Genomic DNA, 20,014 nt, shown 5'->3' with positions numbered 1-20,014 from the left:
TTGATTGATATGCATACATTAGCTTCTTTCGCTTATATTTGATATTTTCATTAAGTACATTTTATCGATTTACGTTTAATTAATTTTGTTTGTTAACATAATTACAGTTTCAAGCAAAGAATGATATTTTAATCCAATTTGTATGAAAATTAGGTTTCAAATATCAATTAATTTGCAATTTATTATTTCGCAGTCTCATATTTTAATATTTTTCTTAAGCAGTAATTTATTGGATTATTCAGCAACCAATGCAGTGTCCTTACTTCACGTCGGAAAAATTTAGAATCTCATAATTTGCGAGAGGATCGTTTCGCAAAATATATGTATATTCTCAGATCCATTTAGACCTGAGATTTCCTCTTAAATCAATATGGCGATATTGAGATTCCATGAAGACGAAGGCGATCTCCGTGGGATCTTAGTCGTGTGATTATTCGAGTGTCTCGTGTCCGGAGAAATAAATCGCCGAGGACCTCGGTAGCGACAAAGTGGCAACGGCCGCGGCCTCCGCTTTCGCGCACGTTCGCTTTTCGCGCGCATCGCGCGCGCGTAAAGATCCATAAGACATCGTCTGTGTAAACTTTCGCGGAATGTTCTTTGTCGGTCCTTTGTCGGAATCGACGTCGTCATCGTGTCGCACATACGACGTGCCTCGTATCCCCAAGGGTGTTTGGTGACGTACGTAGAAGTACGACGAGTACGTGCGAGTATCCCGCGCTCGGCACCGCGATGAGTGCTGGTGACAAGCAATTAGTATCGGCAATTAGCACTAAGCGAGATCGTGCCAAGGATATAGTACGGGTAAGTCGCTCGTCTATTCGCGGTTCATATACACCTCTACCTTCGGCTACCAGTTCGAACCAGTTCTTTTTCTCTCTTCTTTTCAGCGCGCGCCTCGATACACGCGAATGACGCGTCCGGCATTTACCGGCCAGCAAAGATTTTCATTCCAATAATCGGAGAGCCTCGACGCAGGCAAAATAATATAAAGGATAGTTAATTTCGCAGTTAAGAAAAATTCGTAATTTAAACTCCCAATTTATACGCGGAGAGGGAAAAAAGAGGCGATAAAAATTCTCAATTTATACGCGGAGAGGAAAGAGAGAGAGAGAGAGAGAGAGAGAGAGAGAGAGAGAGAGAGAGAGAGAGAGAGAGAGAGAGAGAGAGAGAGAGAGAGAGAGAGAGAGAGGCAAGAGAAGAGTGTGATATATACGCGCGTTAAATAGTTCGATATTTTATCAAGAGTTGCCAACGATACCAGTATCGAATTTACAAGGTACACGCATCGACGTATTTACGGACAAGGCTCTGGAGCATTGGTTCAGCCTTCGGCAGCATCGGCGGCGAATTTTGTCGTAAACAGGCGCGAATGCTCCTCTCGATCCGCAAACACAGCCTGGCGCTTTCTCCTCGTCGTCTTCTGTGCGCGTTCTGCTTCAAAACCTAATTATCATTAGTCTTACACGATGGTTCCACTTTTCCATGCTGTTTCCACGATGAAATTTTTCTTAAAGACTGACATAGGCCCGTTTCTACCAACATAGATTAACATTAATCTCGGTTTAACTTATTATTTATTTCTTTTTCTAATTTTTGGAACCGAAATAAGATAACAAGTTAAAACGAGATTAAAATTGAACTGTGCTAATATTAGAAACAGGTTTGGCTCATTACTCGAGAGATAATCTTGGACATTCTAATTAATATTTTAAATAACTATTTTACTAGTTTTTCTCAAAATTACTGCAATTTACCGTAATTTATCATTGAGTAAGTTATCACAAGTTTATTTCCGTCTCTGTGTGTAAATGTACCCTGTTTATGGATCCCAAAATTATTTGCTACAGTAGCTGTAATTTGACATGTAATATTTTTTTACAATGTAACAACTCGAATTCGGATCGAAAAGTTCGAAGGTGGAGTGGCCTCCTCGCGCGTTCATTAACATATCGACGCGTTTACAAGCGCACTTATCTCCCACGTCCGGGACAAAGAGCGCAAATGTTTCGCATCAAACGGCGAAAAATCGGCCAGCCTCTATTCTCCGACGGCGCCAAGTCCCATGCGTGTTTACTTCTCTCATCCGCAGTGGCGTGGCAGTGCGGAAGTCAAATTCGCTGAGGAGATCGGATTGGGAAGTCTCTCAACATCGGCAAGAGTTTTATTTTCGACTTTCGTGCGCTTTTTCACGTGTATCCGCTGATCGAAGCGAATTGTTCCGGATTATTCCGAGAGCGAACTCGCAATAAATCCGTCGCCGCCGTTGGCGCATCCGACGCCAATGGCGACGCATTTTTGTTGACGTGCTCTTGAGAGAGCTCTCATGACCCACCATGCGCGACGACACGGTAATTTCCAATTACCGTGCGATTGGCCTTTCAACCAGCATCCATTATTGTAACGAGAGAAGTTAAAGGTTGATCCGGTTACACGGATCTCTTTCTGAAACGGGCAGAGCTCCTCCGCGCGGTGCTCCGTGACGGAGATGAGAATAAAAAGATCTATCCTGATTTAAACTCGATATTATATTTAAAATTATGTGACCAGATATTCTACCGCGGGACAATTTTATGTTGTCCCGCTTTGCGGTACAACACAAGGAGAGAATTTTCTCAAACAAAATTTATCCTGCAAATCAGCAGTAGTAAAATAATATTGTATTTCGAAGAATTGTATATGATTTTCTTTATCTACTGCACACAACTATTCTCTATTTTATAAATATCTACTTCAGTAAAATATGATTGATTATTTTTACTAAATTGTATAGTTGATAAATTGTATAGTTGTATGATTGATTATTTTTACTAAATTGTACATTTTAAAATAATTTATAAATATATTAAATAGTTTATGATTCTTTATTGTCTTAAAAAATGCCAAGTAGTAGTAAATATATACTATGTATATCTTATATCAATTTTACAATACAGCATAATAATATTTTTAACCTGATTCGTTTGTAATAATTTTACCATGTAGTGTGCTTGATCGGCGCGCTGTTTATAACACACAAATAGATAATTTATTACATATTTATTAATTATTAATAAAAGAAATAACATGCCAGGAGACTCATATATATAAGTATAATCTAGAGATTCCGGATTTAAATCTTACTAATAACATAAACATATTCTTCAAAAGACGATGTAACATTAAAAGTACATAATCATATAAAGACAAAGTACATTATTATTATGTTAAAGGAAATTTGCCATTATGTTATGAATATCATCCTACATTGGAATTGAATTTTTAATTGAGAAATTAATTAAATAGAAGGATATTTCAAATTTAAATTTCAAATTCTGGCTACTTCCAGAAAAAGTATATTTTTTAAATAAGATCAAGATAAACATATCAAATAATTTAAATAAAAAAGTTTAAACTCACGATTACATTATGCATATTTAGCTGAATAAATTCTTTAACAGATTTTTTTTTCTCGGCGTAGCAAAATAATTCAATTATTTTCGCCAAATTTAATAATAAAAAATAAATTTTCCTGTTTGCCTACATATGCTACTCTTTTGTTTATACTAGATTATCAGTTTAAAAATTCTGTGAGCACTATTTTCGATAGTATAAAAGTCCTAACAAGTAAGTCCCTGATCTGAGAAATTGCACATCGTGGTCCAATCTTGACTAAGATATTTCTGTTTTTTGTTTCATTTCTTTCTGAATTATATGCGAATGTTTTCTTATCATCGTCGTCGTCGTCGTCGTCGTTGTCGTTGTTGTTGTTATTGTTGTTGTTGTTGTTGCCATCGCTACTTTTAGTTCACAACGCCGTTTCTGGCGATGTAACTGGCAATGATGACGGTGATGCTATGGAGTGTCCTCTCTGACGTAGGTGGAATCCAGTCGCGCGGCGATCGCAGCATAGATGTTCGGGCACGAGTCCATTATGCATGTGCATAAGCTGCGCTTTGAGAAGAGGAGAGAGGGAGGGAGGAGGAGAGGGAAGGGGAAAGAGAATTTCTGACACGATAAACCGCTTCCTTTCCAGGTCCCAGACCGAAATGGCTTCTACATGCGGCGGCCGGTTGTAAAGCGACCAAGGATGCTTCTTTGTGCGCTGACACTTCCGTGAATCCCCATCGACACTCGAGATATTCTTGGCGTCTTGGATTCGGCCGACTCGCAGTTGCGACTTGATAATTCCTCGAGAATCACAAATCGTTTGAAGAGTCAGCCAAGCGGAAATATCGCGTAGGTACAGACGCCTAATTATAACGCTGTCCATTTTTAAGGTATCGCGATCGCAAGGCGCAAGCTCGGAAAAGTGGGACGTTTCGAGGACTGAGTAGGTGGGATAAAAGTTATCCCGCGGTGTAAAAGTTGTACGGTCGTCATTTATTTTACGAGTGGCCTATCGCCCGGTCGTTAGCCCGATTAAATAACTTATCTTAAGCTGCTTGAATTCTAGCGCGTAAAAATTTGATCGAGAGATTTGGTCATAAAAACACTTGATGCTTTCATTTTCCGATTTCTACTCTCTATATGAAATTATTTTTAATATATCTGTATATTACATACTTTATAAAATATATATTATATGTACAATATAATTATATATACATATATATATATATATATATATATATATTTAAAATTATTAATCCTAATTAATAATTAAAGTCTACAAGTAAAAATATTTATTTACTATAAATTATTAATCCAATTAACATATTAAATATATTTAAACTTTACGTTTTTAAAATGACTGTAATTTATTATATACACTGAAAGAAAAACGTCCAAGTATTGAGAACCAAATATTTCTTGTGACGTTTTCTTTGATATTTATTTGTTATAAAAAAATTTATTTGTAAAAATGAAATATACATTTTGGTGAAATTTTCTGTGAAATATACTTTTGAAATATATTTCTGTAAAATATACCTTATTTAAAGAGATAACAATCCGTTGTGCGTAAAAATAAATAATTTATTTACTAGAAATAAAACATTTAATTCGCTCTATTTAAATAAATCATTTATTAGAGAAACATAATTAAAATTTTTTTATAGGAAATAGCGTATATTTTATTCCAAAAATTTTATTCTCCTAAAAAATAAACCAATTAATAAGAAAAATCAGATACATTTTCTAGAAATATATATTTTATTTTCACAAATAAATTTTTTTTATAACAAATAAATATTGAAGAAGACGTTATAAGAAATATTGGGTTCTCATCGACATTTTTCTGTCAGTGTATAAAATAATTCTGTATGTAATTAAGTGTTTAGTATAAATAAAATAATAAAGTAATTTAACAATGTTAAAAGTATAAAATTCTTGTATATAAAATTGCAATTCATAAACATTACAAACAAAAATGAAAAGAAAAGTAACAACTCGTTACTTTTTGACAATATTATAATTGTAATGTGATAATTTATTGTAACTTTTCTGAGTCGGTACTCTCTAAAGTACAATCAGTGAAAAATCAGTGAAGTTGTTAAAAAACACTGATTTTCAGTAGTAGATTTATAACTTTATCAATCAGTAAAATAAAGATCTTTCAATGATAATACACTGATAATACACTGAAATCGCTAAAAGTCATTAAATACTCACTAATTATCACGCTTATAAGTCTATTACTGTAAATCAGTGATAACAAGTATTATCTATCATATATATTATCTAGCACTAATTGTCATTTAGGGTAACTTGTAAAGGTAGCTATGTACTTTTTAAGAAAGAAAAACTGTAACTAGTTACTTCTCAAAGTAATTTTTCCAATCCTGAGGCACACACACACACACACACACACACACACACACACGAATAATTCTACTGTGATGATGTGCCTATATACAATACATACATGTGCAGTCGACAGTAAAATTACAATCGTCGAAGCACGAGCCGCGTCTCTTTCTTTCGTGCGAGAGGAACAATGAATCCCGCTACTTTATTTACATATTAAAGCGCTATTTCATGTCCGCCTGTAATTATGAAGTCAAACTGCGAGGAGGATTTCAAGCTGACCCTGGAGAAGAAGAATCGCGGCGGAAGGACGCGGAGACTCGAAGTGGCGGGAAAAGGGAGGGGAGAGGGAGGTCCAGGAAGACGACTGGGGTCTCGGTGTCGGTGTCGGATTCACAGCGTGCTCTCCAGCGCGCGAAGAAGAAAGAGAGCGAATTGGAGAGGAGCGCGCGGAAGGAGATTCGTGCTCTCGTTGACTCCGGACCAGCGGCCAGTTTCAGAGTCGGCGCTGGACCGTGAGCCACGCGATCTCTGTCTCTCCTCTTTCTCCCTCTCCTCCTCTTTCTCTCTTTCTAACGCGCGCGGTGACAAGATGTGAAGATCGACGTAGATCACGTCGCACAACAAGGTAAAGCTATCGGCTTCTCGACGACATGGAATGACACCGCGCGCGCTTCGGCTCGCTTCGTGTGCGTGGCTCCGATTGAGAGGAGATCGAGCGCGGAGAGTACAGGCCGTAAGATCGAGAGCGAGAGTCCAGATCGAGATCGCGAGGTCCGCGAGTCCCACGGAGAGCTTGATCGTTGGAGTGGTTCGGTAGATCGCGCTTTGCTAGATCGCTCCCAGTTTGCGAAAATTCACGAGAGGAAGGAGAGATCAAGTGAAAAACGCGAGTGCGCCAAGCATCGAAGTCTCTGCCGCACGGAGTGTTTTCATTACGCGATACCAAGTCCTTGATCCAGCTGCCATGATCTATCATCAGTCGAATCATCAAGCACCAACGATGTCGTCCATCAGGAAGACGTCGCCCGGATCTCAACGTCGCAGTTTGCAGGCGTCCTCGGCGAAATGTGCCAAGACGAACCGGGCGAATGATCGGACGGGCAACGAGGAGAGATGCAGAGGAAGGTGCAGAGTACAATGGAGCGAGAAACACGTGAAAGAGGGGTTGGTCCTTGTCCAGGAGGCACAGCTCGCCAGGGTGGTCAAGACGGGACCCATTACAGAGCACTACGAAATCGATCCGAAACCGTTCGCTAGGTGAGTTGATTCACTATACAGTTCCTAATATGATCTTTAAAATCGTGCAAAGTGTCACGAATGCAAATCGCAAGACTCCATCTGGTATGCCTTTGTAAAACACACTATGGATTGGAACGTTGTAAAATGCAATTATACTCTCCAAGATTTTGTAGAGTGAAACGTCACTCTAACAGAGTGAAAATTGAACTGGTGTTTGAGTAATTTGCTGCTCCAATAAGAATAAAATCAGAATCCTTTCTGACATATAGGAGCTCTATTCAGTGCTTGTAGTATTCTGACTTACAGAGTGGCAAATTACTTGAACACTGCACAAACTCGATTTCCGTTTTTTTAGAGTGACGTTACGAGTTTCACTTACAGCATATAGGTAAAAAAGAGATTATTTTTAATAACTTCAAAACATGCCGAGCCTCTATTTTACAGGAAAGTCAGTCGCCAGCTTTGCGAGTCGCCGCGTTATTTACTTTTGACGATCTCGTCGCTCCTCTCGTGGTGGCTCGCCTCGCGTGCAACGCACACGAATGATTAATCCACCTCGGATGCGACGCGTAATTTGTCAAAGCGTTACGCACGGTAGTAATATACGCAACGATACATGACGCGCGTCGTGCATTAATCATGTTTATTGCATCGTGCCGCTAATCGCCGCGTGAATTAGGTCCATAATGATCACCAACAGTGAGCGGGACGTCAGTAATAGCCGCCCCGATTGCCCAACCTGCAATTTCTCTCGCGCTAATAATTTAATTTAGAGTCGCGCGAAACGCGCCTGTTGCACGCACACGGACATTTACGGGATGGGACGCCGCTCGTGATTTATTCGCGCGTCGTTGTCCCGTCGTCAGGCTACTTTCTCGTTTCTGTAAAAATTGATCAATTTAATGGCTCTTGCGTTGCGTTGGAACGAATATTTTCCGAATTATAATGTCGAGTCAATGTCGAATTTGTCGTTTTCAAATTTTGTGGAATATAAGATATACCTTTACCCAATAACCATGTACTCAATTTGGTTTCCCCCTCCCTCCCATTTCCAAGTTACACTACGAATTTCATAGATAACGCTAATAGGGTAAAGGCAGCCATTATGGCCATAGTTTTTATTTGAGGTCATAATTTTCAAACCGCTGGTTTTTTTATTTTGTAACTTTCTGATACTCTAGTGTATTTAATAAGCTTTGGTGACAAAATGTCTTGATTAATTAAAATCTATCCATATTCGAAGAAAAAAAAGCATGCGTTTTGGTCATATTAAACGTGGGGTGGGTAATATAGCCAACTATAAGAAAAGTGTACAAAACAGTAATATTTTGCAAAAGTAAGTAATTTTAATCGTACTGAATATAAACATTGAAACATTAGCCGGTTAGCCGGCTCGCTCGAATCTCGGGCTCGCTTTCTTTTTCTCTCTCTCTCTCTTTCTCTCTCTCTCCTCTCTACGTAACGCTGTCGTACTCTCACAATTACTATTTTCTTGCTTCGCTGTTGTTGTCACTCTCAGCACTAGTGTACTCTACACTCTGTTGTACTCGCTGCTCTCTCATTGCTGGCCATATTAGCCGCCGAGCATACATTTAATAATGTGCATTATAATTACAAAAATAATGGGCAAAGCACAATAAATTTATTATAAAAATATAGCCAAGATTCAGATTTTGAAATGTGTAATGAGAAAGCCAAAATTATTTTGGCTTTTAATTTGAAAATCTTAGAAGTGTGATGTCTGACTTTGACTTGTATATTTTGATGGTTATTATGGAGAACAATAAAGCACCAAATCATCAATAACAACAAAATAGAAAGGTTCTTGTTACCAAACTTCAATAATAGCTACAATAATTGGTTTTTATACATATCGACGTTTATCAATGTTTAGAATATTTAATACGGGCATTATGGTCATATTATCCGACTGGCCATAATGCCGGCCTTTACCCTATATCGCTCAAGAAGTAGATACGGGCTGCGTTTCGATATTCACTGCCAGTATTGAAATTCTACAGTGTATGTGACGTAAACTATAAATTTTCAGTACTGACAGTGAATATCGAAACGCAGCCACGATGTGTTTATTAACTACACTGAGAGAAAAGTGTCTAGTATTTGCAACTATAATTGCATAGTAAAATAATTATAGTTGGAAATATCATTTTTATAGTTATTATTGCTATAATGTTAGTGTAAATAACCATATATGTATAGTTGTGCCAAACAGAGTAAAAACTTTACTATAAACTAAAAAGTTTACTATAAATTATAATAATTTTTGCCATACATATTTTACCATACATAAATCACAATTATGGCACGTATAACCATACATATGGTTGTATGAACGAATGCTATAGCTAATGTAACAATAATATAGTGTTAAGTTAACTATAATTTATATTGTTAATTTAACTATAAAATTATTGTTACGGCCTATAAAAATAACTATAAATTATGATAAATGCAACTATTTTTTTCTTTCAGTGTAGTCAATATCTGCTTTATTTGTAATCACATTTTATTCAAATCGTGCTCTTCTGAATTAAAAATTTCAAAGGTAAATTTTTGCTCTGATGTATAATTATCATGTAATTATAAATATTTGCAATTCATTATAACTCTTTATTTATGCTTTTCAACATTATATTTACTTTACATTTTTATTAGAACGTATTGTTTATAATTAAAGAAACTCTTTATGAAACCATCATGATCAGGGATGTTATTGAAAATACAATATATCATATTATTATATTATACAAAAGTTAAAATTTTGTATTTTTATTTAGTGTTTAACTTTTGATTAGTATTTCCTTCTCCATTTAGTTGAAGGAGTTTTTTGAAAAGATAAAAATTAAAATAACGCTCCTTCTAGTAAATAAACAGTTTTATATTCAATAAATAGATGTACTTAATTCTTCCCATAAGTATGTTAGTAAATAATTAGTTAAAGACGTTAATTTTTTTATCTCGCATTTTTTCAAAAATATTTATGATATGTTACTCGAGCACATATGTAATCAGCATGATAATTTAGTACCATCTTTTTTTAAATCTTTACTGCGCTTATATAAATAATTGAAAATATTTAAGATATTGCTTAGTTTCAGAAATGTCTTCTATTTTAAATTTGATTCTTATTTTTTAATTTTATATTCATAAAAAAATTAGAAAATTTGGAAAATATCTTCAAAACTTAAGTGGGGTATATTGGATACAGGTACCTTATAAGTATATGCATAAGTTCATTTTTCAAGTTTGCAATAACTTGAAAAATTATACATACAAAATTTGTGAGTTTTATTCATTTGTTGCTTTGCCCTGGTTTTTTAATTGAATACTTCGACAGAGTTCAGTCTTTTTTGTTCTCTCTTTCTCCATCTCTCCCCCCCCCCTTTCTCTCTCTCTCCCTCTCTTTGTCTAGTATGTTTTTTTTTAAATAAAAAGAGATAGCAGCAATTAGAAACCAAAAGAATTGTATGTAACATATGTAGTAAAAGAATTGTATCAGTTTCGATTTTAATCGATCGAGATCAGATCATCTCTAGAAAATCTACAATAACGAACTGCTTGACAAACACTCACAATCAGCTGTGTCAATGCAACTTAAGCCTTCGGCACATGATACGATTTTTCATGCTAGATCGCGAGGCGTCTTACTACGTATCCTCATTGGCTTACGATTGGTAACATATTCATCCGAGCCAATCAGGACACGTATTAAGATGCCTCGTATACGATCTAGCATGAAAAATTGTATCGTGTGCCGAAAGCTTTACTTTGTAACTTATTCTTACAAGTGTTTTAATTTATCAAAAAATATTACTATACTTATGCACATCTAATAAATTACTGACTATTGTTATTTGAAAATTTTAATTGCGTCAGAGCAATTTCAGACTCGAAGCGATTTGCCCGGTTCGTGGTCGTGTTTTGAACGTCGGTGTGTATGCGTATATATGTCTTAACAAAACGAATAAATAAAGAAATCAATAAATGTGAGATACGACATCATAGAGCGACAGTACCGGTTTCTCAGCGAGGTATTGATTAATCGGGACGATATTGATTGCACGGTTATTAACCGAAACCGATATAGTGGTTCCTTTTTGAGAAGGCGTGACAAGAAAACTTGCGCGAGCGGGTTCAGTCGCAAAGCGTTTCATATTCATTGGTATGTTAATCCATCGTTTTAATTTCTTGCGTCGGATAACGTCGACGTGCGCACTGATATTGTCGCGATTTCTTTGCAGCGTTTGAAATAATGAAATTGATTTACTTGCTACTGACGAACAGAGCACAAAAATATTTTGCATAATTATCGCCTAGACCATGTTATAAATATAATCGTGAGGTTTACAAAAATTTGGCGTAGATTGTGCGTAGATTCGTCCCGATTATACCCTACATAGCACGGAATATTACGGTAATATCACAGAAATATTGTTCTCCCATTACAATATTACAGTGAAATATAATATAAATATTGCAGAAATATTACAAAAATATTACTACAATATTAAAATGTCCGCCGAAATGGATCACAGTAATATAATGGTAACATATCACAAATGTATTAGTGTAATGTGTAATATGTAATACTGTAGTATGTAAGTATGTAATAGTATGTAATAGTATGTAATACTGTAGTATTACTGTAGTATTTTTGTAATATTATTTTTTTATTTTTTATTTTTATATATATTTTTTGTATATTCATAATTTTTAAAAAATATTTATAAATTATAAAATAATACATATTTATAAAATAATAAAGTAATGTAAAATAAAATAATAAAGTAATCTTAACGTTAATAATTACGTTTACACATTATCCTTAATCGGATTTAGTAATATCGGTTGCTAGCCTGGCCAATCACAGCCTGGCCCAGCCATTTCATTTTTTTGAAAAATGTAATTTGAAATCTAAGCACTATCGATGTCGTTAAATCTGATTAAAGACCGGTATTCACCAAGTCAAATCTTATATTTAAGATCATCTTAAGTATTGTCTTAAGATGCCATCAGCCAATCACAGAGCCGTATTAGCATCTTAAGACATTGCTTGAGACGATCTTGAAATAAGATTCGACTATGAATACCAGCTAAAGGTAACGTGTAAACGTACTCATTAATGACATGTTAACATTAGGTTGAGTTTAAAAATAGTTGGAGTAAGCTTTAAGCTGTAAGAAATTAATTAATCACAATCAATTATTTTTCTCATTTTTGTCTGTAATTTATCAATTTCTTACGGTTTAAAGCATACTAACACTTATTATAAACCCTCACTTAATTTAATGTGAGTGATATCAATTGTAACATATTGCTATTTAAAATGTAATATCGCTACAATATAACCTAATATTTTAATGTTATTTATAAACGTGTAGTATATCAATAATATTTCTGTAATATGTAATATTGTTGATATATTGCAATTTTGCTACGATGTTACTGTAATATTCCGTGCTATGTGGGACATTTTAAATGAATCCTAGATGCTCAATATTATTGCATAATATTTGAATATTTCGCAATATTATTATTTGTCTGAAAGTTATATTGAATAATTTAAGGCTATTTTAAATTACTTATTGTTAGAAAAATATTGTGCAATATTGAATCGTGCAAGATCATTAATCGTCTAAGTAAACTGCTCTATGCATCGGTCGTATAATCTTTCAACCTCTTCTTTTTTTCTAGCAAACAAATTTTGTCCCAGTTTAAATTTTTTTTATTTATATTTTATTTTACTTTTTCTTTATTATGTATATTATTATTTTTATTTTTTGCTTTTCTTGTTTTTTATTTGTATTCTTTGAAAAAATGACCGGTAGAAATGGTTCGAGTCTCTTGTGAATTATGAATCATGCCATTATGAAAAACAAATGCAGACCTGAATGACGAACAAGTAAAATCTCGCATAGACGTATCAGATCAACATGTTTATTAAACAAAATTTTTTTCTGAAACAATTTTACTAATTATTTATGAAAATAAAATTAATTTTTATCAAAACAATGTCCTGTTTTGATAAATCATCACTTTTCTATTTAGTTATTGCTAAAAAAGGAATTCTAGACACCAGACGAAGTTTGTTATTTGCTCGACTTTGAATCATTTAAAATGGTTCTATTTCGTTTCTAAAAAAAAATATATATATATAATTTTTTAATTAATTATTATATGATGTCCGATACATTTGTTTTATCTTTAATTTCTTATTTACTATCAATTATTTTCTTGATTAAAAAATTAGTTCTTTTGATTAAAATAATTAAACTTACTACTTTTTTATAGATATCCATATACACTATTTTTTTCCTTAAACATTTACGTTTTGTATTGCCGGGTATGTAGTGACGCCAAAAATTGAAGAAATTTAACTTTCCTTCATTCATGTTGAAAGTTTTTTTCAAAAAGTTAAAACAATGAATTAAAATTAAAATATTTAAATTATATTTATTTATTATTAAAAAAACTATTGTCAACTGCAATGTTCTATATATTTTTTCAAATTTGTAAAAAATTTTTTTATATTTAAAGTAAGGAAAATAACATTAAACGTGATAGAAAACGCGTTTCGGGTACTGAAAAACTATGTTCAAGTGGAAATTCCCAATAAAAATCGAAGTCGACAACTCAGATATCAGTAGCCCAAACTGAAAGAGTCTCGAAGACTAAATTCGCAAAACGTTCTTTATCATGCAACATCTATGTCTGCGATCGGCCGAAATGAAAAGCCAACCCGCTCGAGGACTGATAAATTTTCACAAATTATTCAGCTGTGCATCTATATTTCAGCTCGACTTTCAACACCTTTTTGCACCTTGCAGTCATTATATGCGATCGATCGCTAAAGTCCAATTTCCTATAATTATTGTCCATATACCGATCTTTAATAATACTGAATGCTTTATTCGTTGCGTTGGATATACGATATACATAGTGAGTTCTGTACCGAGCGGCGGCCGCGATTCAGCACACTCTTCGTGTATGCGTGCGCTCTTGATACCCGCTTCGCGGTAATTACTTTTGGAAACGAATCTTGAGCCCCGCGGTAAGGGGCAGGAAAAATTACGGCGTACGCCTCCTTGCCATCCGGCGCGTCGCTTCCTTTTGGTTCCTCCGTCTCCTCACGCACCTTTATTCGTCGCTTGTGATATCACTCCGGGGGATCCGGGAGGGATGAAAAAAGTTCAGGGTACACCGGACACCGGCTCGCGCGGCCTTAAATCTGGACTCGATTAAAGTTAATTGCGTGGCGCGCTATCAGATGCCCATTATCCTTATCTTCGCGACCGCGAAAGCACGCGGTGGGTATTGCCGGTTGCGGCGATGAGTCGCCGTTTGACTTTGCGCACAAGGCACGTTTCACGTGGTAATTTACTGGACGTAATCTCAACTTTCTGATCTTAAACTCGGCGAGACAATCCTCGCACTTCTTCCAATTCAACGGTTTTAATTAATCATATTATCACATAAAACATCTAAAAAAAACACGATCGTAAATAAATTCTAAGAAAAGAACGTTTGTCGACTTTAAATTAAAAAGAAAAAAAAAATAGAAGATCGAGATATTTATGATTTCACACACAACGTAGAAAGTTAAGTGGTACCTTCTATGATTTTATCTTACGGATACTCATACCGTCGTTTATGTAACACACTCTCCCGCGGATAAAGGCGCTCGTTCGCTTGAACACGGGTGAAAACGTGAGGTACACATTACAGGCACAGCCTTGCCAGGCGCCGCTGGATCGACCTTGCCGAATAAGAGACGATCGGAATTTTCGACGGCGAGTGCGAGATTCTTAGCACGACGAAGAGCACGGTTGCGATTGTAAATAATACATGGATTATTCTGTGGTTAGATAGCACTATGAATGGAATGTCGTCAGAATAGTCCTTGTCCCTTATTTCTCATTTCTTTTGTTCAACTTCTTCTCTCTCTCCCTTTGCCCTCTCTCTTTCATAGTTTCCTCATTTATCATATTATTTTTTTTTACTAGAATTTTTTTTTAAATAAAATATTACACATACAATATATAAAAATTTAGAAAAACAACCATTAGATATAATTAGCTAATTATTTCATTAGACATAAAAGACAAAAGTATTTTATAAATTTTATACATAACATCCTACGCAATAAAAGATTAACATAGCCATTGCTTTTTTACACAATTTTAAGTTTTACGAAATAGGATTTAAGTGACGAAAATTAAATTATAATTAGCATGCTTGGGTCGTATTTTGTTACGCACATTTCCACAAACATGTTTATTTGTTTTTATATTTTACGAATAAATCACCAAATTTGTTTTAAATGTTATCTGCAATAATATCAATTAATACTTAAATTTCCACAATAGAAAAATATTTGAAAAAAATTAAATTAATAACCAAGATTCTTTATAAATTCAATAAATTCTACATGAAATGTACAAGATATAATAGGCGGAGCTCTGCAAATAGTACTTTTTTGTTTAGAAATTGTGTGTAATACATAACAGATGTCAATTACAATTGCTATATTTGTATATTTCGATATCGTGGACAGAAGAATGCGGTGAGTGGAAAGAAGAGAGGAGAAATGTTATGGAGAGAAAAGTATTCAAGTAACAAAGGATGCCAAGGAAAGGCGATAATCGGGGATCGACTTGTTTTTTCAAGGATGAAATGAATTCGTCGTGAAGACACAAAATCAATCAGTGTCGGAAATGGGTCGTGAAATAAAAGTTAGATACTGCATCGGAACATCCAATCGAACGAGTGGTAGACATATTGCAAATATAAACCGTACCGTCATTCTCCATCATTTTACATTACGCTTTATTTTATTCTCGCGCGCCCGCGCGTCGTTTCGTATATATCTTATATACAATTTATCTCCAGTGATTTTTCAACGTTGATTCGAGTTAAGATTAAAATATAATATATGGAATATCACAGAATTACGTCTCTCACAGGGGAGAATCTCCGCGCGATTTTTCTTTCCTCTTTCTTTTCTTCTCGTACAAAGTATTTGTTAAACTTAATAGCGGACAGTGGGCGAGAGTCTACCGCTGCAGATCACGAGCGACTGGTGTACTTTACGCGGCCAAGTATTCGTCCAGGAACCGATTCAACGCCGATTGCAGCGCGGAACTGAGACACGAGATCGCTTTATTGTCCCTGTGTTCGCAATCGCCACGTGTCGTTAGACTGCACGATGTCTATGAAACGCCGAAGGAAATTATTTTAGTCATGGAATTGTAAGTACGGCGTTCTTGCTCCTTCTTTTTTCTAGATTAAATATTTCGTTTTATTAGGCATACACTTTTCGCAATATTGTCAGAAAAACAGTGCTGTGAAAAAAATATTAAACAGAATATTAAAAAAGACAGGCGTGGATGACTGATAATTGCAGTCTTCAAACTTAAAACAAAAAATTTAAATGAACTTTTATTTATTATGAGTGTGAATTATAGTCTTATTAAGATAAAGGATTATTAAGATAAAATAAAAAATATTGTACGTTGTTAAATTTAAAAAATGGCATAATTTAAAAACATAAAAATCAATTTTTTAAACAATTTTTTAAATTTAATACGAAAAGTAGTTATTTTATAGATATTGCAATACTTCTAGTTTGTGCGATAAACAGATACGTATCTTTTACATAAGAAAAAGATGAAATCAACAAGATTAGTTTTTGAAAAATATCAACCGATTAAACAGACTGTTTTTTTTAAATTTACATAATATAAAAGCTAAAAGTTATCCAATTCTGGTAAAATATTTAGACGAAATTTAATCTTAACGTCTTTTAACTGAATTAGTTTTTATTCATATAACTTTTATTGGAACTAAATTTTATAAGCCATTAATTTTAACTTAATTTAATTAAAAAAATATATTGAGTCAATCCTACATTTAGCTACAGTCAAAATTTGTAGATATTTACAAAATATGTTTATCTTTGATATTAATCCAAGAAGTGGCGATTTCTTTTTCAGCGCGCCCGGAGGCGATTTGCAGACGCTCATCGACAGCGATTTGGTGCCCCTCGAAGGTGACGTTGTACACTTTGTGCGACAACTAGTGGAAGGACTCGTCTACCTCCACGAGAGAAATATCGCCCATTTGGACATCAAGGTAAGTTCGACCCATAAAAGGTTGATACAAACTTGTCATGTTTCTCTCGTGTATCCGGATCCAACTGCACGGTCAGAAATTTCCAACTGTTTTCTCCATGCTTGCACACGACAAGGTGGAAACACGAGGAAGACGTTAGGAAATTTCACGAACCCAAGTGTGGATCCCCATTATCGAATCTTCTACACTTGCCATATAATCCCATCGATCTTATATTTTCGTACATTGTTAAATTTGTGTTTGTCAAATTGTACCTAACTATCTAAGTTACTTTTAATCATTCTGTTACTCCTACTTTTATTTAATATGTTGTTAAATTAATTAAAACAATGTTATAAACAATTTAATTCAAGAAATGTATTAAATGTGATTTAAATTTAGCTTATTATTCACTAAACTATATGTTAATGAGCATATACACTACATGAGCATTACTTATTTTGAAACTAAACAATTTAACTATAGAAATGGGTTAATTAGTCATCATAACTTATTTTTCTAATCACATATTTTGTGGTAAAATAATACATTTCAACAGACATAACAATTAAGGATAATAAAATGTTATTTAACTCAAAGAATTGATTTAATTTTAATCTTTTAATATCCATGTGTTTAATATCCTATATATTCCAACACATGATTAACTATTCGAATGAGTTTGAACGATCATCAAGCGACAATCCTTAAAATCAACAATCTGTATAAAAAATAATGTAGCACAGCTATCGATAGAAGAGAATTTTAATTTGCGATTAAATTGCGATTGACCGCGCTACTGCCCGATGAACGATAAGCCCTCGAAAACAAATTGGAATTGCCATTTATGTTGTATGTACATACACTGGCAAAGACACACATATTATATACACGCGCGCGCCTACGGTCGACATTCGATCATAGGACTTCTTGATTACGGCGTAACTCGTCGAGAGGGGAAGAAAACATTCCTTTGTACAAACGAAATTGAATAATAAACGCCAGGTTTACTTCATTTCGATTTATCGCAAGCGCAGCTGATTGTTTCGACATCCGCGGAAACCGAACTCGCTTTTACGTATGGGTTCTCTGTGGAGAAATGAAAAGGAAGAAAAAGAACGCCGTTGTGTTCACAAATGAGGATGGATAAATGAACGGGCCGATCGTGGACTTTCGAAACTTAAGACACAGTCGCAAGCGATGTTTCGTTCCTCCGAGTCGACTGTTAATTTCGTCCGTCGTTCATCAATGAAAAGAAGCCCGCTTTCCAGACGTAACTGCACGCTTTCAGCGTTATTCGTCAATGTTACATGATTTATTCTTAGAAATACTTTTTACAAAGAAAGATCCAGATGTGGTATCATGCGGATTTTAAAAAGTTCGATATTATTACATAAATTTTGATTTAAATTGGTAAAAATAACATTTATGTAGATCAAAGGATTGGAGTTGTATAAATTTTCAAGTTTGGTGACTACACGCATCAAAGATATCAACGACAAATGCTTTAAAATCAGTTTGGCCGTAGAATCTAACCGTTAAATCTCTGAAATACATTAAGAATAAATACAAAAAAATAAATATTGAGGAAAAAAGAGATATTATCAGTCGATTTCGAGCAACAGAAAAGAAAATAATCTTGTAATTTCCCTTTGACGATTCCCTTTTGACTCATTGACCCTTGAATATTATACCTTTACGAACATGAAATTCTATATATTAATGTCAAATTTTTCAAAAAACGTGAGATACATACTTGGATCTTCCCTTGTTAGTCAACGCCTTGAAAATCAGACAGTATTACGTACTCCACCAGGACGAATAAATTGTCCATTGAAAGACGCTTTCTTTTGAACTCGCTTTATTCTTCGAAGCCGAGAGTTTTTTGTCTATGCTGCGCACGCACTGCTTTACTTCTGTGACGCATTTTTTAAATTTTCTTTTCAGCCATAAAATGTTTCAGCAACATTAATTAAACGTAGACACGTTGTATCGCACAGTCAACGATATTTACACGTGAAGAGAGATCTTTAATTTCCGATGGTCTTTAATCACAGAATTGTTTATCGCTTTGATCCTCTGTCGTTTTTATGCGCGCCGCATAAAAACGTCAACGACTTAGAAGTCTCGGTAATTATCTCGCTGAACTCAGTTTGATTCATTCGAGCTTTCATTCCACGATGTTTTGACTGTCTCCTCTTTTATACACGAGATATTTTTCGTCATCGTCATTCCATTAGTATACATTCTTCCTCGTCAATTAATTAGTAATACATTAATCTTGGTTTTATTGCGAGTAAATTTTTATCCAAACTTTTATTCCGATTTAAATTTATTAGTTTTTGTTATTAAATTATAATTTAAACGTACAAAGAACTCTAGAGATGTATTAAACAATTGCAAGAAATGAAACAGGCAAGTGGGAGCCGACGCTATTTGGTGCTCAGTTCTCTTTTAATCTAATATAATTAATCATGAAATGTTGAACTTATTATTAAAATGCTGATAGCTTAAAATAACATTTATTAAAAGTTTCTTTACATTAAAATATAGCATTAGTTTAGTTAATCTAATACTAACATAGTACAAACGTAAAAAAAGTATTTAAAAAAGTTTTTAATTATATGTAGGTGAATTTTCATCTAGAGTATTAACGTGTTGAAAGAAAAATATGAGACCTTTAATTCTACGATTAAAAGTAATCTTGTCTTATTTAGACGACTTTTACATTTTATTTTGTCATTAGCTCTCTAATTGACGAACGCGATGATTAATAATGAGCTGCAATAGCGTTGCGAAGTGAATGTGTGGTTGTAATACTGCATGTGTAAATGATTCGCAGAAAAAATCAGCTGATGACAACAACACGTTGGGAGACACGCAGAAGCGGCTCCGTGCTGCCGTAAAGTGCATTTTG

General features: G+C 34.4%; 1 protein-coding gene across 1 annotated transcript in view; it reads left to right on the top strand.

Moving 5' to 3' along the window:
• The first annotated feature begins 6,151 nt into the window (after positions 1-6,151).
• LOC105839085 (probable serine/threonine-protein kinase HSL1) overlaps positions 6,152-20,014 on the top strand; it is a 72,596-nt gene continuing 58,733 nt past the window's right edge. The window contains exons 1-3 of the mRNA XM_012685131.3: positions 6,152-6,984; positions 16,023-16,235; positions 16,980-17,118. Of these exons, the coding sequence (XP_012540585.1) occupies positions 6,692-6,984; positions 16,023-16,235; positions 16,980-17,118 (645 nt within the window). The 5' untranslated portion in view covers positions 6,152-6,691. The remainder of the gene's footprint in view (positions 6,985-16,022; positions 16,236-16,979; positions 17,119-20,014) is intronic.

The sequence above is a fragment of the Monomorium pharaonis genome, chromosome 2, assembly GCF_013373865.1.
Source record: "Monomorium pharaonis isolate MP-MQ-018 chromosome 2, ASM1337386v2, whole genome shotgun sequence".
In the NCBI taxonomy this organism is placed as follows: domain Eukaryota; kingdom Metazoa; phylum Arthropoda; class Insecta; order Hymenoptera; family Formicidae; genus Monomorium; species Monomorium pharaonis.
Note: the sequence above shows the minus strand (reverse complement) of the source record. Positions and strands in the feature narration are given on the sequence as shown.